At 37.1% G+C, this 27,520-nt stretch overlaps 2 protein-coding genes across 2 annotated transcripts in view; both read left to right on the forward strand.

Annotated features, from left to right (window-relative positions):
* LOC106710886 (peroxidasin homolog) overlaps positions 1–8,684 on the forward strand; it is a 104,611-nt gene extending 95,927 nt beyond the window's left edge. The window contains exons 4-8 of the mRNA XM_014503070.2: positions 6,595–6,805; positions 6,896–6,934; positions 7,347–7,489; positions 8,057–8,228; positions 8,463–8,684. Of these exons, the coding sequence (XP_014358556.2) occupies positions 6,595–6,805; positions 6,896–6,934; positions 7,347–7,489; positions 8,057–8,228; positions 8,463–8,587 (690 nt within the window). The 3' untranslated portion in view covers positions 8,588–8,684. The remainder of the gene's footprint in view (positions 1–6,594; positions 6,806–6,895; positions 6,935–7,346; positions 7,490–8,056; positions 8,229–8,462) is intronic.
* Positions 8,685–25,807: 17,123 nt separating this feature from the next.
* LOC106710893 (cytochrome b5) lies at positions 25,808–26,690 on the forward strand. Its single transcript, XM_014503077.2, has one exon. The coding sequence runs from the start codon at positions 26,062–26,064 to the stop codon at positions 26,455–26,457; it is 396 nt and encodes a 131-aa protein (XP_014358563.1). The 5' UTR covers positions 25,808–26,061; the 3' UTR covers positions 26,458–26,690.
* Positions 26,691–27,520: the final 830 nt, after the last annotated feature.

Raw genomic sequence — 27,520 nt, forward strand, 5'->3', positions numbered from 1 at the left:
TACGTATCTTACGAGTACATTAATCCATTACTAGTACATTAATCCTCAAAGTATTCTTCATAGTTTCTCATATAAGTATATAGCAAGAACATATTGACTGCGGAATCGTTAAATGTATCTTTATAAATACATATAAATACTCTTAATATGTTAGACATCTTTTGTTGGCACACGAATCCACATTACTTCTAGCTACTAACTCATGTTTTCAACAAACACCAAAACTCGCTCAGCTGTCGTACAATTGTAGGTCACAATAAACTTCTTTTCGCAATTCTATCAAGATAGGCCGCTGCGTATAAATTAAACTAGAGGTGCGCACCTCTGCCAGCACGTGCGCACGGTGGGGGGGGGAAGGAGGCTTTTACGAGTACTCTTTGTGAGCTGTAAAACACTCCGCGGCTCACGTTCATTTGAGATGCGCATTTAGTGTTTCATTTTATAAGCGCATAAAGATTAGACGACCGCGCCCACACCCCGTACCGCTCCCCCCGTTCCCCCTCACACGCGTATTAGTACAGCATTTTGATTCTGCAAATACCATTACAGCTGGTGAATAACATCGAGTTCTAAAGTTGGTGAAAACTTACACAACTGAACCTACCTAGTATTATAGTTTATAGAATCAAGGGATCTACCTATATATAACGCCCGGCAGCGCGGTCGCACGGAATTCCTTTCAAAGTGGACATGACCAAAAATAAAGCATACCATTCACAAGAAACAACGAAAGGCAAACAAACAAGAAGTCTGAAAAACAAATTAAGTAGTTAATTTCACTAAAATTTTCCATTCTATTTTTTCCTTGCCTATGTATAAGGAAACGGTGAAGTATCAAAAACACATAAAAGTAAAGTAGGTATTTCTTCGATCGCAAATTTAATTCGGCGCTTGTTCTTTCGGAAGAATTCCTCAGAAAACCCATAACATTTCAGCAACAACTCCAGTCCGTTTCGCAATTCCCAAGCCCCCTTCACATCGCTCCTGCCACTTGACTGAGCTTCGATTTTATTAAATGTTTCTTTTAAAACTAAACACAGATTAAAAAAATTACTATTAAGAGTAAAGCAATTCACCTTTTTAGATATATTATATAATATGAAACATCATTTACTTAACCGAACAGCAAGAAGAGCTGCTTTTGTCAACCCGACTCACTTGAGCGCTGAAAGTGAAGAGCGTGAATGAAACGGGGCACAGAAACATGTTTTTAATGTTACATTTCATACATATTTTTACATTGTTGTAGATAGACCATTACATTACATACACCGGGTTGTATTCATTTGTTTCTAATGATGGTGTTAGCCACATCAACGCACCGCGCCCGCACCGCTCGGGGCGATAACTGGCGTTCGATTTAAATACATACATGATACGTTCCGTGTGATGGCAGTCACGCGATCGCGACATGGAACTTGATTGCTTATCTACTGGTGTCAATCCGCCGACCGTCGGCGTCGGCGTCGGCGGCACTGCGCTCAAAGCTGGGCAATTACATTGCTGTACAAAGCTATATTACTAGGGACTTGAAATCACATCAGGACCTAAGTGTGTGTGTATCTTATCTCTAACATAAGCTAGCTGTCGGAGCTCATACATGGAACAAATGGTCTTAAAACATTGAACTCTATAAGCTAACATACCTTTGCACCTTTTGCAATAAAATTCGTAATTCTATACTCGTATTAATAGTTGATAAAGTAATTTTTCAATAACTAGTAATGTCCAGAAAATGATGAGTTTTAAATTTCCTTCCCTTGTTGACACCGAGTAACGTGTCAGTGGAACGCGCGGGGTGGCGGGGTGGCGGGGCGGCGGGGTGGCGGGGCGGTGGGTAATGGTCCAGAAAGATACACTCGTGCTGTAGTGCATTTTTCAGCGGGAAAATCTATGTTTATAAATTTTGACGAGAATTTGTTGATGCATTACTTTTCATGTATGTGGAAAGAAGGTTGGAAAGCTCACAACGGAGGCCGCTCGTCGCCACCTTCGGCATCACCGAGTTTATGTTTACCTCTTTATGAGACCATCTTGCGAAAGAAATGTTAACACAACCACTTTATAAATGGATAGATAGACAGTAGAGTTGTAGACTTCAGTAGGACGCGGGCGGGCACAGTCTGCAGTCCTGAGTCAGTGCAGCGCTTCGCTTCAGAACCCCGAGTGTGCGTCCATAGTGCGAGCCTAGCGCGGTTGCGACGACGGGCGCGAAGTATCGTACATATGAAACGCGCCTTTGCGTCCATATTGTAGTGACTAAGGCGGAAGCCTAGTGCGACGGGACTGAGCGAGACAGCGCGCCTAAGTTTCAAATGCTACTATCCGCGCGTTTTGGCCCCACTACGGGCCTAGTCAGCGAGCGACCCAAAGCGCGGGTGGCGGGGGTAACAAACCAGTTCAGTCTTATCGCTCGGCGGTCTAATACTTTTGCGAAAGTTAGTATCTTCTTTGGTGATTTTAAGTGATATTTTATTTAGTATGTAGTCAAAAGTTGACACGGGCATTCGAGTATACTGAAAGAATTTTGTAGGGTATAATCTCAATTCTTCATATAAGTTAACAAATTCACCAGTTATTGCTCTTTTTTTATTTATTTCGTGCACACCATCTCTAGTGTTCAACACCTGCCATCTCAGAATCGGACTGTCTAGTAAAAATAGCAAATCCTCGTCCGTAATAGTTTACAACATCTGATGTACGTCAAACCGCTACAAGAGCTCGCTCCTTACTGTGGCCACCGCACGCCCCCGCTCGCCGCGCCCGCTTAGGCTCCAGTCACCGCGCTTTCAGTGTGGACGCACACCGAGTCGTGCAGGATCTCGCTGCTGAGCTGCTCGCAGTGCGCTTTCGAATAACCTGTAGCGGAATCTCGTTGTCGACATAAAGTTGCGGCTCTCGTCGAAATATAAAACTGTTTTTGTATCGCGGTAATATAGGTGGCAGCAATAATAAAACTAAACATGAAACATATAGGTAGAATGTCATTTAACAGCCACAAGCATAACCGCGACTGTTGTGCACGTACACACGCGCACTCACAGTGCAGCTGGCCAATTGATATGGCCGGTCATAATTAATGCCATCGCAGTACATCAAACAAATTAACCGCGTAATTAGTAATTATGTACCGGATTGTTAGAGCCGCCGCAGACCGCTGCAGACTGCTACAGACCGACGAAGGCAGCCACAGACCACTGCAGACCGCCGCGCCGACTCGTTAATGACTCGATGATGTAACAGTAATTTAATTTCGTAATTTAATTACCGACACTACTACGGCTTAGGTTAAATAGATTTTAATTTCAGACAATCACGAGCTGACTTTTTGACATGATCGTCATCAGCCAACTAATACATGTACACGTGCCAGGAATATTTAGCGACTCAAGTCAATGACTAAGTTTTGAGAGATGCGGCCGCGGCCGCAAATTACACTCAACCTGAAGAAGAGCGCCTGACGGGCTCGAAACTAGTCGGTGCTGACATCCGCCGTTTAATACGTGAGTTTCAAAATTACAAGCCCCTCGTATGAACGCAGATCAACCACGCGGCATATGAACAGTGTCGATGTGTGACGAATTACATGCTCGCGTGTTCTTTGATGTCAGTTTAACCGATTAGGTTTTGATTCGGGCGCGGCGCCGACTCGATACGTGCCGCCGAATAATATCGTAATATCTTTATGTCATAATCTACTTATGTGATTTTCCATACTGAATGTGGGTGTGTGCTCTACTGCTGCTATCAAATCTTATTACTATCTCTTTGAGACACGAAACAATACAAAATACTTATAAAGCTTCTGTGTCATTTATATTTTCAGAAAACTCAACGTAGTCGCGGGCAATCGCTAGTACGATTAATACAATGGAAATGTCAATATGTCGTATTGAAAATATTTATTTTGTTAACGTGATGAATTTTCGTTGCTTATATGAATTAACATTTTTTTTTAATAATTTTTAGGTCTATCCGTAAATTCACCTAAAGTTAGTATAACAATAATGTCTTATATAAAATCAGTATTTACACTTTTACCGCTGCGCTTGCCGGCGGCCGCGAACGTCACAATAACGCGCCGATGTCAGAAAACACCCCTTTATGATTTAATTTGCGTAGCGGCGACGAACTTTATGACCCGGAAAGATATTCTAGCGCTAAAGCGACGTAGCAGCATAGCGTAGTGATGGCGCTTACTTTTACTATGTGAGGAATAACGCATGTAAAACATACGCACAGTATGCCGCCGGAGAGACTGGTGTCTACGTAAATAGCAATAATTGCATGAGACGACCTCGTAATGGGAAGCCCAGTCGTTTTAATTAGCAAATGAGTAAATTGAATATATACATAGAAGAACAATCTAGAAAGTCTAGAACTAAGTATTTGAGGTAACAAAAATAATGAAGGCTGGACGTCTAATTGATTAAGTTTCTCTTCAAGTACAAAGTAAAACTGGGAAAAAAGAAGCGTCATTTATTTCTTAATTGCATGCATATAAACACAAACAATAAAAACAAGGGAACATACGGATGTCAGGCGTACACAACATTTACAAGAAAAAAAGTTTACAAACTATGTATAAAATACTAAAATAAAAATAAAAAACTAGAACAGTAAAATAACATATAACAGTGTTATTGGTGGTAGATTAAACCGAGAACCCTTTTGTTCATTGAGGCCAAAATCGCGCCATAGACTCTCGATAAACGTCAACATCATGATGACCATTGGCTAGAAACTAGTTACATCTGCTATTGATTACAGAGTTACCTTACCTACGTAAGTGCGATAAGAGTTCAGTTCAAACTACTTGCTCCTCCTGCCCTGTCTCACCGTGCTGTTAACTTTAGCAAGTAATTCAGGGATAAGCAATATACCTCGCAAGATTTATTAGCAATCCGTTTCCATTCGTCGGTGTTTTAAGGCTTTAAGTAATATCAAATTACTCGAGTCTTTGTTAGTAATTAGAGAGTCTTTTCTACTGGAGGTTTTCGAAAACAATTTACTGAGGTTTTCTATTGAAAAATAAAACTTAATAATATATTGAAATAAGTTCACTAGTTCTAAACATTGACTATTGAAGGCGCGCAGTTACACTGGTTATACCATTCAGGATCTCGCAGTGAGATTGAGAGACGGGCATGCGATGTATTTCCGGAAAGGTTTTGTATCGCTACACAGTCTATAGGGCGAATGCGCGCGCGGGCGAGCGGCGATCGATAGGGCGCAACCTCCGTAGCTCCGTCCGAACCGATACGACACGACAGCCAGCACACGGACATTCCACACACTCTGCATCCGAATTCCGAGCAGATAACTTCTCCATTTGCTATTGCAAAATAGGAGGAGCTGAGCTACTGCTGTTGCGTGAACTAAAACTATCCCAGCATCATCCGCTGGCAGCGTCATCTTTATTTAATAAAGACAAATAACTTGTGCTAGAAAACTTGTTGCGCTACAAAAGTTTTTATTCTTATATATTTGAATTAATAGATATATCCTAATTGTCTCTAAATGACCTTTTATACCTAAGACCTACATACCTATATTATATGTGTATGTTGGAGCAGCCGCGTTATAAAATCATAAAAATTAATTAATTTCATTTAAGAATCGTCTGTTTGTTGAAATTAAATTATTTGTAATTTTAAGGTTCATTTTGAAAATCATTACTTAAATTCAAACATAATTTTACTTCTGGTAAATGCACATTGCGGGTGCCTAAATAATGGTTTGCACTGTGGGCACAAGGATAGCCTTAAAACGTATGCAGGATTGGCCAGATCTTTCAAAAAGTTGTTACGCTGTTGGAGGAATATTAGAAGGCTCTTTAAAAGTTATGGACTAAAATAGGAGAGATAAGTAATCTTAAGAGTGATATTAGTGATGTCCGTACCACTGACATCTCTCTTTTTTAACACTTCAACGAAGCGAGGTCCGTCACCATTTCGCCGAAAAACATGCAAAACCCATTTTAGGATCTTTGACTTAAATATTAAAAGTAATTAATGTATTGAGCGAGCAAATAGCAGTGTCATTTATGAAACGGTTGCTAAATTGAGTTGATATATGGCACATTACTGTGCCGAGACAAGGAATCGATCCATCATTGCATAATCTCAATACAGCTGCGCCATTCGTCATACTGCACAACAGACAGCGGACACCGGACATGACAAATGCCGGCCGCAGAGACCCCTGTGACCCTGCAGACATGCCTCCTTGAAATGCAATCACTTATTATGAGTAAATACAAGTAGTGCTTTCGACATCACCACTAAGGTGATATGGATATTTCCATGTCCCTTCCCCACAAAGTCGACTTCCACTTTCCATCCTTTAATGCTTTTAAAAAAAGGTGCGAAGGGGAAAAGAACTAGAATTTTGCTTCGGCATATACATTAATCAAACTAAACGCAGAATTACTTCCACTTCGGGCCTGATTTTTTATGTCGCTGTGGTATTGCAGAGTGTGGTATTGGCGAGCACGCCATTCGTACATCAGTAAATGCTGCAGCGGACTACCACTGATACTCAAAAGCAATAAGAACAAACACATTAGTTGAGCGTCGGCGTGCTGGGTTGCAGGTGTCATGGATCCGGCACCGCGATCTGCACATCCTGACGGTGGGCGGCTACACGTACACGTCAGACCAGCGCTTCCAGGCGACGCACTCACCGCACACCGACGACTGGACGCTGCAGGTGAAGTGGGCGCAGCAGCGCGACGCCGGCGTCTACGAGTGCCAGGTCTCCACACAGCCCGTGCGCTCCTTCTTCGTCACACTCCACGTCGTCGGTCAGTCACTATACACTTTACTATATTTATTACTACCTATATGTCATTTAGAATTAATGTTTTATGATTTCCGTTATTGTCCATCTGCAGATTGTGACGAGATTTATCAGAGGATGTTTTCCGACGCAGGTCTGTGTCTACGGGTGTGGGTGTGGGTGTGGATTTTGTTTTTGTGTAATTTCCTGATAACCTTACTAACACTTTTTTATTTCCTAACGTTTGAACGAAAGCCTCTACAATTATTATTCAAAACAAAAGTGATTTCAGTGTGTGAAAGCTAGTTTTTGTGCTTACATTAATAAAGATCATAATACTAGAGGCATATGGTAGGCTAGGCACGTGCCGTAATATTAACCTTAATAATAGAGTACGAAAATACATATTTATCTTATCAAAACCTTGCTATAAAAAACAACCTGCTATTTGTGGTAAAAGCTGTAACTACTTTTTCATGTGATAAAATTGGGGGTGTGTGAGCAGCGAGAAAGTGCGTGAGAGTAAGAGAAGTGCGTGCTGACGTGGTTTGCCGGGCTTGTTGCAGTGCCGTCGGCGCGCATCCTGGGCGGGCCGGACCTGCACGTCGACATCGGCTCCACCATCAACCTCACCTGCCTCATCCAGTTCAGTCCCGAGCCGCCCGCATACATATTCTGGTACCACGAGGACGAGGTGAGCGGACGCAAAGTAATTATTCAAATTTTCATTATTATTATTAGATTTAAGTATAGTTTAAGCTTAGTTAGTGCTTAGATATCAAGATGTTAAGCAATCACTGACTGACAAATACAAACGAGGAAAAAGGGGCTTTGTTGTCCTCGATCAACAAGAATTGCTCACTGAATCAAGAGCATAAATTAATCTCCAAATGGCACACATTATTCTTGTAGGTTATTTCAAACTTTAGACATGTATTTAACCAGCTATCTAAACCAGTATAAAGCTTTAATATGATATTGTTTGTAAATATGTATAGTCAGAGAAGGAAGGAGTTGGGATCTTTTTGCGATGTATGATTAATACAAATGCAATAAAATATAGTGAAACAGTCGAACTGGATTTTATATGTAGAAAGGAATGGTATCAAGAAACCCGCGCAACTAAGCACGTTTTAAATTCTCTCTCGGTTTTGCAAAATTTAAAAAAATGAAGTAAATAGTATACTAATAACGATGTCACGATAGCAAACATTGTGTCATTGTCGATGCTTATGTTTGTGACGTGACGTGTGGGGAACGGTGGTGCGGCGTGAAGCAGGTCATATCGTACGACTCGTCGCGCGGCGGCGTGTCGGTGGTGACGGAGAAGGGCGCGGCCACGACGTCGTACCTGCTGGTGCAGGACGCGGCACCCGCCGACTCCGGTCGCTACTCCTGCTCGCCTTCCAACGCCGAGGTCGCCTCCGTCAGAGTCCACGTGCTCAACGGTACATATATACCCTTGTAGTGACTGTCACCTTCTTCTCCTATTATAAGTTCAAATAGACCACTACTACTTGTTATGGTTTGTGTTTTGTAAAACATTGACATGAAAAGTACATTAAACATTTTGAGTATTATTAATTCATGATATATTATATTATTTGTAACATCGGTGCCGAGATCGTATCGACATGTGAGGCATGTGCGATGTAACATGTGAGCCGTGTCGTGTGTGGCAGGCGAGCGGCCGGCGGCGATGCAGACGGGCTCGGCGGGCCTTTCGGACAGCTGGGGCTGCCTGGCGGTGTTGCTGGCGGCCACAGCGCTGCATGCCCGCCTGCTGCGCGCCGCACTCGCCAGCTGATCGCGCGCCCGACCCCGCGCCTGACCCCGCCCCGCGCGCATCTCACAACCTTGTTGTATCGTAACTAACGTTACTGGAAACGAAAACTTAGTTAATTCTATATAAGACGTTTTTATTGTAATTCGGAATTAAAGCACAATTGTGTTGCTAAAAAGTGAAGAAACGACAATTAAAGTTAATTCCGCTTACTTTTCTTAACCTTCTTTTTAAAGTTTTAACTATTTTACATTAAAATTCTCTTAACTGTCAACGTCAAAAATGATGCCAGATAATAAAATGAAGAAAAGTAAGCGAGATACAATTTCTTTACAGAAAAAATAAATGTAATTAATAAATTAATATTTTTCTTAAAGAAATACAATTTCTTTACATCTCCCCTACCAAAAAAAAAAAATTTATGCACAAAAAAAATGTGAACTTAAAATGTGAATTACTTAAACTAAATTACAATCAATTATTTTATTAATACAGTTTCAGGAGTTGGTATGAGTTTTGTAATGTGAAATAGATTCGATTCTGATTTTTTATGATTAGTACCTATTCTATATATGGAATTTGAGACCTTTTCAATAATCTTAAACGGGCCAATCTTTATCTCATCTAATTTATTTCTGTTCAGTCTGTTTCCATTCTCCACATATACTAAATCCCCTACATTGAAATTAAATTGAGCTCTATTTTTATCAAATATTTGTTTATTGTATTTATGTGATTTTACTGAGTTTTTAAATGCTATGTCTCTGTCTTGTTGCCATTCCAATTCTGATTTATTTTTCTTTAATTCTGTGGGCAAAAAGGAAACATCTGTTCCATACAACAAGTATTTGGGTGCAAATCCAGTAACTGTATGTTCTGTATTATTATATTTATCTATACAGTCATGAGCTATGGTAGTCCACGCCTTTCTAATATTATTCTCGTTTATTTTACACCTGATTTTATTTACAAGAGTTTGATTAAGTCTTTCATTTAGCCCATTAGAAAACGGGGAATTTACTGCAGTAAATATAATTGAAATAGATTTTTCTTTTAAAAATGTTTTGAATTCCTTTGAATTGATTCCTGGGTATTGATCAGTCAGTAGCAATCTTATAGTATTTGAATCCGTTACTTTATTTATTAATTTAATGAAATCATGTGCACTTTGTGTTTTCGAGGTCACAATATAAGCATAACGTGTAAAATGATCAACAAGAAGATGCAGATACCTCTTTGTAGACCTGGAGCCTCCAAAACCTCCGATTGTGTCTATTGAGACTATCTCAAAGGGTTTTGTCGCAGGTCCTAAGTGTGACATTAAACCATATTTAACCTGCCCTCTTGTTTTATTTTTTATACATATCGCGCAATTTTTGCAGTGGCTTTTAATATTTTTTATCAAATTTTTTGCTGTGTATATTGTGCTGATTTTACTTTGCATTTGTTTTTCACCTATATGACACATGTTTTCATGTACATCTTTAATAAGTATCTTACTAAAATTTTCTGATAAAATTATTTTTTCGCGATTCCTAATTTTTTTATAGTAAACTCTGTCTTTTAGTATTAAGTTTGATTTATTATTTTGTATATTTAAATTGTTTTCCTGATCTGTAACTATTTCATGTAATGTTATCATGTTTACTAATTTTAACCGATCATCTGAATCATCATTTTCATCAAGTACTGGGTTTCTACTCAAACAATCAGCTTCAGTATTTTCTTTACCTGGAGTATACACAATTTTAAAATCAAACTGAGACAAATAGTATGTCAAGTCTCCTAGTTCTTCATCTGTCCTAGACTTAATATTTAAATTTTCTAATGGTTTGTGGTCAGAATATACTATAAAGGACTTACCAATGAGCCAGTATTGCCAGTATTTTATTGCTTCTTTAATAGCTAAGCATTCTAAATAAATAGCTTTTTTCTTCTTTTGTACTTGGTTTAATTTTTTTGAGAAGTATGCTACCGGTTTATTTTTCCCATTTGGTTGAGTTTGTTTTAATACTGCCCCAATTCCTTCTAAAGATGCATCTGTGTGAATAATAATAGGCAAATTTTGATCAAAAATTTCCAGGATTGGTTGTGAACATAGTATTTTTTTTATATATTCAAATGATTTTTGACAATCTGCCGACCAAGTGAATTTTTGATTTTTTCTCAGTAAATTATGAAGGGGTTCTAAAATAATCGCACTATTTGGTATATACTCACGATAGAAGTTAACTTTTCCAAGAAACTGTCTAACATTTTTCTGATTTTTCGGTGTTGGAAAATCTTGTATTGCCACTAAATTATTTGTTACTGGCCGCACTGTATTATTTTGTATTATATGACCGAGATATTTCACTGAATTTGAAGCAAATGTACATTTTGTAAACTTTAGCCTGAAACCCTCCTTTTTTATTGCTTCTAACAATTGCGTTAAATGGTCAATGTGTTCGGTAAAGGTTTTAGAATATACTAGAATGTCATCTATGTAGTTTACAGCAAATTCAGTAAGTTTATATTTTCGTAAGATGTTACTCAATATCCTTTGGAAAATAGCTGGTGATGTCTTCAAGCCAAATGGAAGACATGTCCATTGATAGTGACCTTCTTGCGTTACGAAAGCAGTTTTATTTCGGTCTTCGATTCTTAGTGGTATGGACCAAAAGGCTGAATTGATGTCAAGTGTAGTGAAATATTTTGAGTTTCTTGTCTTAACCACTAGTTCATCAATCAGTGGGAATGGTTGGGCCTGTGGAACAACAATTTTATTTAAATCTCTGAAATCAATGCATAGTCTTGACTTTTTATTTTCTTCTTTTTTGAAAGCTAAAGTAACCGGTGCTGCAAAAGGACTATAAGATTCTTCTATCAGATTCCTATCCAGTAGTTTTGCTATCTGTTCTTCTATTTCTTTTTTATCCTCAATCGTACACCTGTATGGCCTTTTACAACAGTATTTGTCCACAAGTAGATCAATACGTGCCTCATATTCTTTAACTGTACCAATATCATACTTGTCTTTTGCAAAGATTGATTTATAGCTATTTATCAGTTTGTATATTTCCGATTGTTGTTCTGTATTTAAATTACTCATATGTACTCTAAATTCTTCTTCCTTAATGTGTTCATTGAAATTTATTGAACATGTTTTTATATCATTCTTCATTTTTTGAAAAGTATCCTTGTCTTCTTTTGTTTTTAATTCTTCTATTTTTGTTTCTTTTTTATTTCTCTGAATAATATTCAAATTCTCATCATGGCTCAGTTTGAATTTTTTAATTATATCCAGTCCAATTAAAAAATCATATTTAAATTCTTCTCCATCAATTATGTATACATCAGCTTTTTCTTCAATATCAAATATTTTTATTTTAATAGTTGTCAAACCAATTGTCTTTTTCACACCATTAATTGTAATTAAATTATCACACTTTGATTTAGTGTCTGTTTCTCCTTTTAGCCTAATTAATTTGGAATTAATTACAGAAACATTTGAGCCGGAATCATATATCCCATATATTTCTATTTCTGAATTTAGTAATAGTTTGACTTTAATTAATGGTGTTATTATTCGTTTTTTTGATACTCATTGTTTAATTCTATATCAATCACTGAATTGTTTACAGTTTTATTAGAGTTTCTATTATGATCATTTATTTTAGTTTGCCGGAACCAACACTTTTCTTCAGGATGAAACCGAACACCTTTATTCAAGTTTTCACAAATTTTACACGGTTTTATTTTATCCATTTTCCCTTTGTATTGATTTGTATATATTTTATTTTTGCTGAAATCCTTTTTATTAGTCACATACTCATGTTTGCTAATTTCATTGTAAAGACTTGCCGTTGATTTTGCAGTTTCTTTATCAATTTTATCTATTATATGATCTGGTAATCCCATGACTATTAGATTTATCATAGTTTGGGTGTCAATTTGTTTGTTGACATCCAACAGCAGTTTTTCTTTTTTTATGGCATATTCCAGTAAAGATCCAGCTTGATATTTAAATGTAAATGCATATTTAATCTGAGACCAACCTTTATTTCCAAATGTTTCACAAAAATTATCCCTCCATACTTTCCATTGCGAGTTAACTGTCAATTTTATTAACATACTGCTGTACCAATCTAAACAATGTTTTTCCAAGAGATGTTTTAAAGTTTCAATTTTCTCCTCACTTTGAATAATTTCAAATCTTTCACATTCACTCTCAAATTCATTGATCCATTGTTCAGCATTCAATGTTTTGTTTGAATATCTTTCCATCAAAAATCTCTCAGCAGCTTTTCCCAGATTTTTCTTTTCTGATAAATAACTACTAGTATTATCTGGTGACGGATTTGACTTTACAGTAATCTCTTCTAAATATTGGTCACCAAACTGTACATTTTCACCGGCATCTAAGTATATTTTCCTGAAATTTGTATCTAAAGGGATCCACACTGATCGTGTTTGGTGCCTTTTTTTTAATGAATTCTTTATTTTGTTATAAACTTCAGAGGAAAGTATGGCAGTGTGTTTACTTACGGCCTTAAGGTCATCTGGAACTTCATAAGTACGTCCATCCGGTGTTTCAATTGAGGTTATACATAACATGTTTGTTTTCACGTCGGATGACGCCAACACTTCAAATTTGAATCTTAGTTTTTCCATGTTCCAAAAATTTTACTAGAATTGTCGTTTTATAAGACGTTTTTATTGTAATTCGGAATTAAAGCACAATTGTGTTGCTAAAAAGTGAAGAAACGACAATTAAAGTTAATTCCGCTTACTTTTCTTAACCTTCTTTTTAAAGTTTTAACTATTTTACATTAAAATTCTCTTAACTGTCAACGTCAAAAATGATGCCAGATAATAAAATGAAGAAAAGTAAGCGAGATACAATTTCTTTACAGAAAAAATAAATGTAATTAATAAATTAATATTTTTCTTAAAGAAATACAAATAAGTACCTTAATAATTTCGAATAGGGATTTTAAAATACTCTTAAGGTTTTCATGAGACGATTACTAGTAGTGTTCGAATGACCCGAGCTTCGTGAACTAAAATGATGAACTTGACGAGTTTATCGCGATTTTTATAAGCACATTTGAGTGGTTGTATTTTGGTTAAAACACTTTTTAAAAAATAATAGAAAGTTGGGAATAAATTGTAATATTGATTTAAACTCTTACAAACTTTATTTTAGGTTAACTTTCTGAGACCATAATCTCTCTATGAAATATATTGTTATCTATGTTTCGTCAAAGATAATGAGAGGGATGACGATATGTTTTATACAGGAATATTGTTCTCAGAAAGCAACGATAAGTGATGTTCCTGATATTACAGCTCGGCGACAATTTGAACTCTGTTGTGCAGTAATACGGACTATATTTCTAAGCATCTCGGGTCTTACTTCAAACATTTTAATTCGTTGCTCCCGGCGACTGTAAATATTATATTGAGGAAGGGAATCATGTAATTAAATTAATAAATTAATATAACTAATTCTATAAAGAGAGAAAGGGAGAAAGCCTAGTCGGTTGGATGGCGACGGAGACGGACGGAATATTTCAATGTTAAACTATTATAAAACTCGTATAAGAAAGCACTTATTACAAGTTAAACCTCTCGTTGTTTTTTGTGTTGACTCAACACATTAATAGAAGGCTGTCAACGATGCGTTTCGGAGAAGGCGGGACTAATTATTTTGAGCACGTAATGACATTAAATTCTTGAACAGTATTTACGATACGAAAATTGTATTTGAAAATAAAGGGCTATTTAAAGTTATATTTTTGAATGTTATCACGAGGTGAATGAAATGTCATTTTAATAAATAGTAAAACATATGAGGACAGTAAATTGGAAATTTATTAGTTTTTATTTTAAAAATTGTCGATAAACTACATTCTTTCAATTCGTCCTCTTTGTTTTACTATTATTTATAAGAATGATTCCATTGTTTTTAAGAAATTACGAATTGTTGAATATTTAGTTGAATGCTTGTGTACACTGCGTTTAATGTAACTATAAATAGGACTATGAAACTTACATTTTTGTAAAAAATGAAGAAATATACACTATCACAATTCTTTTCCTTGTCATATTGATGGTAGAAAAATATTGTGTTGTAAAAAGTTTTATATAAGAAATATGAATACAAACTAGTATCGTGGATAACTGTGTCTAGTCTTTGAAGGAACATCAACAAAGATTTTGTAAGAGACTGTCGGGGATCAGTGGAATTGTTGTCTTAAAGTTATATAAGTTTTAATTAGATACATATAAAGTCAGATTTAATTATTATTAATATTTATTTCATTCGTTTAATTTAACTCTGTTATTGATTCTCATTTTTGTCTGCAAAAGGAGTCTATTTCTTTTCGGTCCACACAGTATGGCGGCGTAAAAAATTCGAATATAAATAATGAAAAACAAATGAAATGTATTATTATAGCAGCCATTTAACTCCAAATAAGATATGACTGATAACCTGAAAATTAATTATAATTTTGTCTTATCAGTATATTCCCTTTAAACACGTTAAAATTACGAGTGTAATCTAAAGATATATGATATATGTTTCTTCACTGGTCGCCACTGTTCACTGGTCGATCTAAATGTCAAACAAAAGTAATTGTCTCCTTTCGTTTGGTAAATGAATATAATAACACAAGCAAATAAAATGACGAAATACTACAAAATGGTGGATTAGGGTAAAGTAATATAATTAGTCAATGTGATTTCTTATTTCCAAATAAATTAAGGTTATTTTCTATTGACATTTAACATAAAACACTAGCATTTAAAATTATCTCCGTTCAAGAATTGTGCAGTTTTGATACATAACGGTGTCAAGCGTGAATTAGTGACATATTTATAAGAATTGTTATTAACGTATTTTTGGTTTTATTTTTAAAGACAATGAGATGGATATCAACATTGTTGTAATACAGATGTAACCACAACGACAGACTCACCCTTATGTCACATGTTAATATATCTACGAAGTCAAAGTGAAGCTAGGTACTGAAGGCACAATTTAATTAATCGCTTAAATAAAGACTTTTATAATTATTATGTACTACAAAGAAAGCAAATGTTATTAAAACTTAATTTTTACACCAATCCAATAAAATCTTTCATGTGGAATTAAAAAAAAACCATCACCACTGTGAGTTGCGGTTGTCGAAGGCTTGTATAAAATTGTATTGCTATCCATATTATTCGTTTTGTAAAAACAAAGACAACAACATGTATCAGTACAAGTGTCAAAGAAGTGGAATTTCGGCGTTACGTATATATCTTACTAATATCATAAATATGAAACTTTAGATAGATGGAGGTTTCTTAAAAGGTATCTCTGTAACGGCTCAACTGATTTTTATGAAAATTGGCACAAATGTAGAACAGTCTGGAAGATTTTTTTTTTGGTCCGCGCGAACGGAGTCGCGAACGACACCTAGTTATATAAGCTCCGTTGTTCTGTCGCCAGTTTTACGTTTCAAATATTTGTGAATCAAAATTTCTATATCCTCACTTACATAACTGACAGACAAATAAATGTATATTACAATAAATGTTGGAACAAGAACTCTGTATAGAATCACTACGATGTAAATATAAATGAATAGAGAAAGTTAACAATAAAATGGCAGTATGTATGTATGTATGTATGTATACACAAAAGTGTACACATACATACAGTATATATTTAAGTTATATGTATAATTATATGTATACATGAAGCTAGTAAGTTTGTTTTCAAATAAATTATTTAATATTTAAAGAAGTTGTATTTTATTTTGTTCGTCAGCAATTAATTCATTTTTCAACACACTTGCTCGGGTCAGTACTCAACATTTGATCACTTCAATTATAAATGTACAAAAAATCCTTAAAGACAAAGTGTTCAGGCAACTCAATCATTGAATGAAACCCAAAAATAACGTCATCCCGCCCCTTTACTGTAACCCTATTTTTATGTAGGTGTGGGTTTGTATGTATGTAATTCCTTTGAGACGGCCTAAAGCATAAACGACTATACTGAATAGGACGATTGAATTGTCATGTGATTCATTTTGTTCCTCGGAGTGTACATACGAGTATTACATCATCAACAAAACACATACAGTGGCTGTAAGAAATAAAATTCTAAATTAATAAAAACGATGTTGTATCTCATTCACCATAACTATGTTGATTGCTGATTGCAATCATAGTTTCTGTATTTTCGAATATATTATAAAACAACAAAGTGTTTTATGTAAGACTGGTGTTTATTTTGGTTTTTAATTTTTAAAAAATGTATAATTTTAAAAAGTGACCAGTAGATGGCACTGTCTCAACCATTAGGGGCTTGGCCGATCAACTCTTTTTAATGTTTTATTCAGGTTAGGTTAATTACTAAACTGAGTCATGTTGGTAATGCTGAGGTGGGTAATGTTCTTTCAGGCGTATATTACTTATTTATTTAATACATATTATAAGGATTTGTTTGTATTTAAGTCCTATTGTAATTTCCTAGAAAGTATATCTATACAGAGTAGTAACAGGAGCCGTGAGTCGGGAGCCGCATCCACCGCTCGCAGCGTAAAGCGACGACCATAGTTTCCCATTCACATAAAAGGTAAAATATAGAAAGTGCACAGTATCTGCTTTTTGTCGCTTTCGCTGTCGATATGACCGGATTCTTATCGGTGCATTAAGTGAATAATTCACCTTTGTGTCGAGAATCCTAATTAACTTTAAACAATTTAGTAGCGAAGCTCTGTCAGTGTAACTGAAATCACGAAACCAGAGCCGCAAACGTGCAGCGCCACCTACTCATCAATATGAGAGGGATTACTATCACTTATTACCCTTTTTTCAGATGTATTAATTTTAATGACACATTTCATAAACTAAGCGCCAGAGTTGCCGGTATCCAGAGACCGGGTATAACTACTCGCTGTACTTGAGGGTTTGTTTTATTTTTTTATTAAGTTTAGTTGGTCTCCATTTAATCCTAAGAGAATGGCAATTTATCTGACGTCGTCTCGGCTTATCGATAACTCTCTAAGGAACTTCAAATACAAAAGGCTCGGGAAAAACTCGGGCCTTTATTATTCTTTTACAATCGAGAGTGAGTTGGAATGCGACGCCTGCGAGACAATGCGAGCTTTGTTACTCACCACACTTTTTGTCTCTTCCAATATAAATAAAATAGTACAAAGACTTCCTCGAGCGATATTTCTTATATTTAACTTAACATTGAACATGTTTTCTGAAATCAATATATGTTTTCTACATCGTTAATATCTAGATAGCAATCCTAAGAACAAGAACAATTCTAAGGCATGGTTATGAAAGGGGTAGTGACTGAAAACACAGATGGTAGATAGATCTGATCTTTTTTTGCATTACAAAGTAGCATATTTTCTTTCTCAGGCTCTAGACTATCTGTGTACCAAATTTCATTTAAATCAGATCATTAGTTTTGGCGTGAAAGTGCAACCGACAGACAGAGTTACTTTCGCATATATAATACTAATAGTAAGGATTATTTTTAATTCCGCGCAGATGAAGTTGCCTGTTAGTTGCCTGCCCTCTCCTGCTACCACAAGATGTTTTTCGATTTTCAAAGACATGGAAGCCTCACTGTGCCAACGTAGTTGAGTAATGCCTGTTCACCCCTAACGTGTGCAGGTTCCGAGCTCGATGCTGAGAACCTGCTATTTGTGTTTTCCAATGTTGGCAACAATGATATAAATGTTCAGACAGAAATACATTACAATATTATGTTGATGTCATATCAGAAAATGGTTTTATAACTAATCGACATTTTATAAAATTTATTCAAATGAAGGGTGGCCGCTTTTGTTCACTTTTTATCGCCACTTGACAGATGCGAGTTCAAAGAAGACCGGAGCCGAAAGTTTGCGAGTTAATTATACTTTGAAAGAAAGTCATTTATCTCGTTTAACAAAAGTCCTCCTGAGAGTTTGTGCAGTACACATTGTCTCTATACTTTTACTTCCTTCGTAAAAAAGAAGTAACGCAGATTCGCCAGTACATACAAAATGGAACCAAATGACACCAATGATTCTTTAATAAACCGTTCGTTTTATTTCATGTAAATAGTCCCTTATACTTAGCTGATCAAGTGAGAGGAGCTGTTAGTAAATATGGAAAAATATATGAAGTAAGGCTTTAGGCATAGAAAATTAAATACAAATGAACGAGAGAAATTCGCGGCACACATTTCCAAAATACATTCGGTGCGGTTTGATTTACCATTCGGATCAATAAGTTCACAATGGCTGTATGTCCCTGACTTTAGGAGGAGGCGAGCCTTTGTTGTCATTTCATGTACAAAAATTTGACTTCTTGTCTATTTATTGCTCTTGACATTCACCCACGGATTTTATTCTGTAAATTTTGATCTCTTTAAAACTTCGTATCAGATAAAGTTACTTTGTCATATTCGCTGGTCACATTGTTTTTCATGTCTTTCTTTTTGTAACTTTCTCAATATCGTGATTCTAGTGTATGTTAAATGCTAGTCATGAGAGATACATAAGTGTTGTTATTTTCAATATACCATCTAAAGAGCACAACATCGAGGAAATCTTTCCTATAAGTATTCGAGTGAGTTCTTTTTGGCAACAGCAACATAAAAATCATAATATTTTGCTCACGGTAAAGAATGCTCAAATTTGTAGACAAACTTGAAGAAACTCTGTGGTAAATGAAACTCCAACAAAACTTGCATCGTTAAATTAACTTTTGCGGAAATTTTCTGAAACTTGTGTGTTCCAGTGAGAGCTAATGACATTTTATTTTTGAAGCTAGACCTTAGAGTACATATAGACTTAAGAACTCGCTTAAGTTCTTACAATTATACAGTCGTACAATTACAGTCCTTTTCCTACTTCCTATCTTTTTCTTATAGGGAAGGGATGGGAAGAGGAGGTGGATATGGCACATAAGGGGACGCTTAGAAAGGCTTTCCCTCTTATTTCCATTTCATTCCCGTTATGTGCTTTCACACTCCTCTGTCGATTAAAGGTAAGCAACACAACTGCATACACAGATGCGTTGAGCAACTGTCACTACGCTATTTTGGTGAAATCGAGCGGCCGTTTGCTCGTTTACCACCTTTGGTTATAAAAAATACCCCCGCTCTAGTTTTGCGACCATTATCACTTCGACTACATTCACCACAATTGGTACACAGTGCACTTTGTAAATTCACTTAAATATTTTCACTTTGTTAATTTAAAACTCAAAATGTTTAACTTTATATATCGGTTAGTATAATCGGCCCCGGTCACCCCAGCTACGGTCGACCCGCAGTCTATAGTCTCCGCGAACGCGCAGCCGAATCGCTGTTTATAAAATATTATTTAATGACAAACATTTTCAAATAAGTGGAACGACGCGATCCTCACGTCTTCTTATATATACGAGTATATATGCCGCAAAAATACATAGTGATACAGCGTGGCCCTGTTCAATGCATACGTAAGCGATGCGGCCTCAGCGGCTCGCCTAGCTTTGAAAACGCTATTTGAAAATAAAATACAGATTTATAAACGTTACGTTGTCCTGCCATGTGACGTCAGTTTCTAGAAACATTTTAAAGATCTTTCTCTGCTTAGCGCGGGTGGATAAACTATATTGTTACGTGTTACTTCTGCATTTTTCTGTCCTAACCACTCGCAATAGCATTTTAAGGAATATTAATCTCCGTCTTAGTGAAAATAACTATTTAGTACGAAAATATCTTGAAAAAAGAATTCAGCGGACAAGTAGCAAGTTGCAAGCGAACTGGAATCGCTCCACTGTTGAAGGCTTGCAGCTGAATCTGCAAAGGAGACCACTCTTATTGCGGGCCAACACTAAATATAATAAAACGATTCGAAACCTCACAATTACTAACGCCTACAACGAAATTGTGTAAGTTTGTTTAAAAGCCATAAATTAAATTAAAATTTTAGTAGATGGCGCCACCAATGATAATAATATGTATAACTGGCACATATTGGCGCCGTGACTTATTTATGAAAAATGCACCGATTAGAGTTGTCTTTTATTTTATTTTCATTATTCCTTCTTGTGCGTGTTTTTTTCTTCACGATTTAACGAGTTTGTTTTGTATAAAGTTTTTTTTTACGTTTCGTAGTGTATTGTTATATATTAAATAGTTGTGCATCAAAAATAAACAGTCTCTTTTATCTAAGTAAAGTGTCGTGTTTCGTTAAACAAGTTTCATCCGGAGTATTGAGAGAAAGAATAAAATACAATTGTTCAATAATAGTGTTTAACAATAATTAATGCCCGGATAAGCTCTACACTAACGCGATGAGAGGCGCGGCACGGTGGCGGTCCGGCCACAACAATAATAACTACAGTACTTACTTACGATTAGTGATAACTACTTATATAGGTATATTTTGTCATTCCAATTGGTTTGTGGACTTTAAAAAAGGAATTACAAGGGCAATAATACTTTAAAAGGTGCTGGCCTCAGGCAGGACTGAGGTTGGCACGTGTCAGATAAAGAAATCGTTTTCATTCAGCAACTTTTTAACTGGAGACTTAAAATAAATTTAGAGCAATTTGATTAAACTTTCCCATATATTAAAGTAAGTGTGCGCAGCGATTGAAGTGAGTAATAAAACGATAGCTTTACAAAAAGAACATACATTTGAAATATGTGCAGAGCGGCAACGACGCCCCGGTGTTTCCTGTTCATCCGATCGGTCCACCGATCAATCGGCCCAATGATTTTTTTCCTGCAATATGGAAAAACATATATCCGTTCGTCCAATCATCATTCGAATGTGCTCTTGTAAAACAAATTTACTAAATCTTTTTACCTTTTTATCGTAGATATTAATAACCAAAATTCTGATCATGATAGGTCCTAATAAAATGAAACAATTTATATATCTATTAATTATTACCCAGTGGGCGCTGGTTTCGCAATTTGCGCGTGCAACGTTTGAGTCTGCGATTTTCAACTGGAATTTTTTTCAATTTATTCTTCTTTCTCTTCAACGCACTTGCTCCGACTGGGAGACTGGGCACCATAAAATTATAAATTGTCGGCTCTTCAGTCGTTTTAAAAAAATTCCCAGTAACAACTGTTTTTTTACTCTATGTATAGCACTATATCAAATCATTAATCAGTGCTTATTTAGGGACGAGTAAATCATACCCACCGCCTTGTAATTTTAAACCGCAAAAGCGCCTTCATTCGCACATGCGTTGCGCCAGTTAAAGGTTTTCTCTAATCTGTGTTATTCTCGTTATATACATAAATTAAACGTTAGTCGTAGACATTTAGCAAATTCTAAATATTTCAGTATTTCTGTTTGTAACGCGCGAAATAACCAAAACACATCCTTTCTACATTTATTTATCCAATTTACGGGAAGCATGTGAGGGGAATTTCAATTCCCCTCAGCCAGTAATCGAAAAACATTTGCGGATATGCTGCGAAAAAATGAAGGCTGCGTACCAACTGGCGGCCATTGATTTGCTTTCAATTTCATCTACCCCCCCCCCCCCAACCGGCTTCCGGTACCACGCGTCGCTGTCTCACGTGGTAATACATCATTATTCAAATTCATATTAATTTGGGAAGAAACGTATTTTAGTGTGATGTAAGTTTGTAGTACACCTTTTGCATTGCACGCGTACCGAGTACATAGCTGGTATAACACAAGGCAAAACAAAAAAGTAATTCCGACAAATTTGAAACACAGGTTGAAAGAAAATTTTCTGTTTCCTGTTGAAGCGACGCACAACGCACAACGCAACGCAAACAACATGTACATATGGCTTTAAACTCGAATCACTCATACGTGAAGCTCCCAGAAGAACAATTATAACGTATAATACATACTTTATATGTGAAGTAAAAAAGGTAAGATGTTAATCTAAAAAAACATCGTACCTACTTGACAAAATAATTATTGGACTAGATATAAATGTTGATAATAGCTAGATATCAGAGGTATTTAAGGCGAGGTCGTCACCGGTGACGTTCGATCAGTTCTTGACACGTTCCTAATTTAGTTGTATGTATAGATTCGCTGTCGACCCCGCGCCCCGCTGCCACGACACGACGTACGGCTGCCGCAGCTAATACAAACCGCTACTCCATCGTATTGAGCTACGACTAATCTAACTCGACATTTTTTACGACGACCCGAGGTAGCAATCAAAGGAATCTTTGAACATTTAGGTTTTTACGATCCTGCCATAAATTAAATTCCTTATTTCCAACTTCGCCATTCCATTTCATTCGGATTCTGATTAATGTCTCAAAATCGTCACAATTAGTTGATGTGATATCTAATACAGTCTTACAAACTAAAATGTTTCTTATTCCCGACTGACAACAGGGTAATGTGTTGTACAGATAAGCTATAGCTATAGCTTTAAAGGGGTTTATCTTTATAACTATTATTATATTTCTACTTCTACAGTCTGAATCGATTTTGGTGGAAAATTAATTCTTCATTCGACTCGCAGAATGTCATAGGGTCCTGATACACGGGTAAGGTATCTATTTTAAATCAATAACTACAGTTGTGTATTACACATTTTCTAATAAGATACCAAAAGTAACTGTACGAAATGAGAGATATCTAAAGCATCTGATGATCAAGTCATACTGCCTCCAGCCACGAGACTATCATAGCTCCTAACGTATTTGTTTGAAATAATTAATAATGACAAGAGGAGAAAGATGAACAGCGAGTGACGGCCGGCAGAGGGAGCTGGCGGACACCCAGCTATTAGCGCCACTCAATTAGCCTCATTTGTCTGCGTGTCCGTGACGTGAACAAATGCCCGCCACCCTCGGATCATGACTTAGGGCTCGCGGGTTACTTTTGCATGATGACTACGAAATGGAATGTAAATTAAATGGTTTCTAACCGTCTCATCTTACAAAAAAAAAGTAATAAGGGTGGTATGATTCTGAAGTTGTAAGTACAAATTGGACAGAGAAGCGCAAGTAAAAAAGCGAGTCGAACGGCAGCAGGCAAGGATCTATACAGAACAGGCACATTTTAATTTCATCCATTCAAACACTATTCTAAAAGTCGCCTTAACACGTGCTAGTAGTAAATACTTATTTTATAAGGAATAAAAATTGTGGCCAAGCGCCTTGAGAAAACGAATCGCAATTTCAGCTTACATTCATTTTAGCTTTTATCTTAACTGTAATTCCGATTTTCTGAGTAATTCTTTAAATAGAGGTGATTGACTTAATAAGGAAGTCAAGTCGCGGGAGTGCGTGGCGTTTTAGAGGAATAAGAAAGAAAACTGCACTTTAAAACAATTCCGCCATTCAAAACGAAAGCGCTTCTTTTTAAACGTTTATTAGGAAAAACTAAAGTGTGAACACAATTTATTTACTTTATTTTTTGTACTAAAAATGATTTTTTTAATATCAAATATTTCTGACAAAGACAAATGTGTCTACGTTGAAAGTTTCGCCTCCCCGTTTTATTTTAGAGCTTTGTTCTCCTACAAAGAACTGGACGTAGTTGTCTAACCGGATGATCAGAAATATGTTGTACAAGTTGTGCGGTCACGGTCAATTGGCGACAATTACTGAGAACACGGTATACAAACAACATGACACTGCACGCGGCTACATTATATGTTTACTGTTTCACTCAGTAATTACTCCTCTCAGCTGTTCACACACCACCATCACCTACTTTGTTTGCTAGTACAGGTTTACACCACAAATATGTGCGGTCCTAGGGTCGGTGCCGAGGGACATACTGCTGTGTTCCGATGTGCACACAACCGAGTGATATTTGCTTTTTTTTCCTTATTTAATTCTTGCATCAGCTAAATGTCAGAGTTGTCTTCGTATTCTTCGTGTCCTCTGGTTTACCCACAATGCATATGTATGCAGAATAACGAGTGATACGGTTACTTTATTGACTAACTCTACTTAAACAGAAGTCCAAGGGACTACTACTTTTTTCCCTATATAAGTCACTACCTAACCTGTATAGTGACAAACTCTTCGGTTATGTCGAAGTTAAGTGTTTATAGTTCCAATAGCTTCGAGAGTGCCTTAAGCAATTCCTTCAACATCAGTGAAGCGACTCTCTTGTTCGTAACTGTACACGGGTTAAGTAATTGAAGATAAATCGTACATTCACTCTTTATACCCGACTTCAAAAAACGTTGTTGTCTTAACGAGTCACTTCAAAACTTCGTCCTTGACGAACCGATTTACGATTTTTACTTAACTTCGATAGCTAGAGCTATTCGCTGGAGTTCTCGCCCCAAATATTTATCGTCAGCATATTATATGTCTCCGCTCTGGGGGCTGGATCCTACTGCATGTTAGAGGCCTGAATCAACCTTATGGCCCTATGCTAATTGACATATAGTTCATAAGAAATGGGATTCTTGTCACGATACAGCTACATGCGCCATAGTCACGAACTGACTGGTATTGTGCGGTTGTGTGCAAAATGTTATATGTAAACTTAAGTTCGCACTCGAAGTTACTTTTTGTTGTCGACAAACCACATTCGCGGTGTCCACATTTGATTGCGTAGTCGTTGTCGGTTGTTATCTGGTTTGTTTGCAATACTGGGTAACTGGATTCCAGACACTCGACAAATTAAGCCCGTCTACGCGATTTAAAATTTTCTATTTAGTAATTTCAATCGCTCCTCTTATCAATCTTGTGGCGTTCTTTCGAAAGTACCTGGGACTATGAACTTCGATCCAGTGATGTGTCCCCTCCACACATTCCAGGAAGTGTTCAGCAATAGCCGTCTATTGAGGATCGTTGTTTTAAACAGCTCGAATATTTGTTTATTTATTTCTAGGAAGTACAACAGCCATTTTTACAAAGTAATAGTAATTGATAAACACATATTCTTTTATGGGGACTGGTGATGGTGCGTTTTATTCCGTATGTTATGAATACACTTTCTTATGAACATTATGTTAGTAAAAACAACGAAAGTTATTGTTTTAGTTTAGTTGAGTGCGTAGTAGTTGACTTCACACATCTTTGATATATCTTCACAAATTTTATGTGCAGGTTGCAACAAGATATTTTCTTAGAAAGACGAATATGAAAATTTCAAAATAATTTTGTATAACGTTAAGAAACCGCATTATACGGGTTTCGCATTGCGAATATGAGAAGCGAGAACCTAACTAACAGTTTATAAATTCAAGCGTAAAAGTAACTACAAATAGTACAACGAAAGGCTAAGTCGTAAACGACTTAATGTATTCGAGTTCACGACGTGTTCTTTACTAGAATTGCTTACGTAAACGACGAAGGTAGACGCAAAAGGGATGGCACGATCGCACGGTATTTGGGTTAGGAGGTGAACAGGTGTGCGACCGCGGACTCGCGGGTGTGAGGCCCGTGAAGGGGGGCACGATGTCAGAGGGGGTCAAAACGTGCAGTGAACTAGTAGAGCGGCTCGCACGCGCAGTCTCCGCGCTGGGCACTCACGCGCACCATGGCGACCGCTCTCTTCACGCGCAAAGAGGTCGAGAGCCGAAACACGAAGAACGACGCCGTGATCATCATTGACAACGTGGTATGCGACGTAACGCGCTTCCTGCTCGACCACCCCGGCGGCATCGAGGTGCTTCTGGACAACGCCGGCAAGGACGCATCCAAATGCTTTCACGACATCGGGCACAGCGAGTACGCTCGCGACTGGATGCAGACGTTCGCCATCGGCGAGGTGGTGCCAGAAGAGAGGCACGAAGTGCTGCCGTGGCCACCGGCGGGCAGCGAGGCGCAGGCGTCGGCGGAGCAATGGTCGGTGCGTGGGCTAGTGGACGCGTGCGGCGCGCCGCTTGTGCTCGCGGTCTGCGCCACGGTTCTCTACATGTACCTTTTCGCGTAGAGGTGGCTGGCGGCGGGCATTTGGAGCCGCGTCAAGGTCGATGACTCTATCGTGCGAGTGGTGGCGGGACCTTACTTATATATCGTACATTTCAAAACATTTCTATATTTGTGTAAGAAGTTTTTATTCGGAGACAAAAGTGTAAAGTTGGTGACCGGGATATACGGCATTAAGCTATAAGCTATATTTGCTATTAAAGGCTTTGTCCTCGTTTGGAATTTGATTATTCATAAGTTTATCGCTGTTTTATAATCTTTTCAACGTTATTTCTTGTATTTAGAGTCAGAGGACGTCCTTGTACTTTGGACTGTGACTGCGCACATTCGTGTACATGAGTATGATAAACATTTCGATACAATATTATTATAGGTAACTTTGTATGAAAGAATTGCTGCAAACCCGCATTAATGTTGTAATTCTGTGAATGTGGTCGCGGGACGACTGCCTACGTCAGCGGCCACCTTTTCATGCACCACTTCCTATATAATATTTCAGTTTTTCTGTACTGTTATCTGAATAGTACAATATTAATTTATTAATAAATAAATAACCTTTGGTACACATAACTTATTAAGCTTCGCATTGCTCCCGGAGGCGGCGCGGCGTGTTGTCGCAGCTAGCGTTGCCAGGCGTCCGGATAAAGCCGGACATAGGTCGGCTTTTTGATTGCGTGTCCGGCCAAAATAAACGGTTGTCCGGCTTTTGTTAGGCTTTTTACATTTCCCAAACGAGAGTGTACCTATTAATACTGAGACAAAATTCTAAATAATACAGGGTGTACCTTTCTACCCAAATGTCCGACCAAACTGGCTGGTCTGTCCGGCTAGTAGGTTTGGCGACCTGGCAACCCTAATCGCAGCTCACACGCACACAACGTTATTGATTACAGACGCACGCGCAATTTTATGTATGAAGGTACAATTTTGCTCTGTAATGTTTCTCTGAAGAAGGCGAACTGATATAATTAAGTATCAAATGTACTTTGACCACCTCAGACAACTCAACATTGGGATTACGTGTTCGCATACGAGTGGCTAAAATAGTATCTTTATTTCCTACTATT

The sequence above is a fragment of the Papilio machaon genome, chromosome 2 (assembly GCF_912999745.1).
Source record: "Papilio machaon chromosome 2, ilPapMach1.1, whole genome shotgun sequence".
Taxonomy (NCBI): domain Eukaryota; kingdom Metazoa; phylum Arthropoda; class Insecta; order Lepidoptera; family Papilionidae; genus Papilio; species Papilio machaon.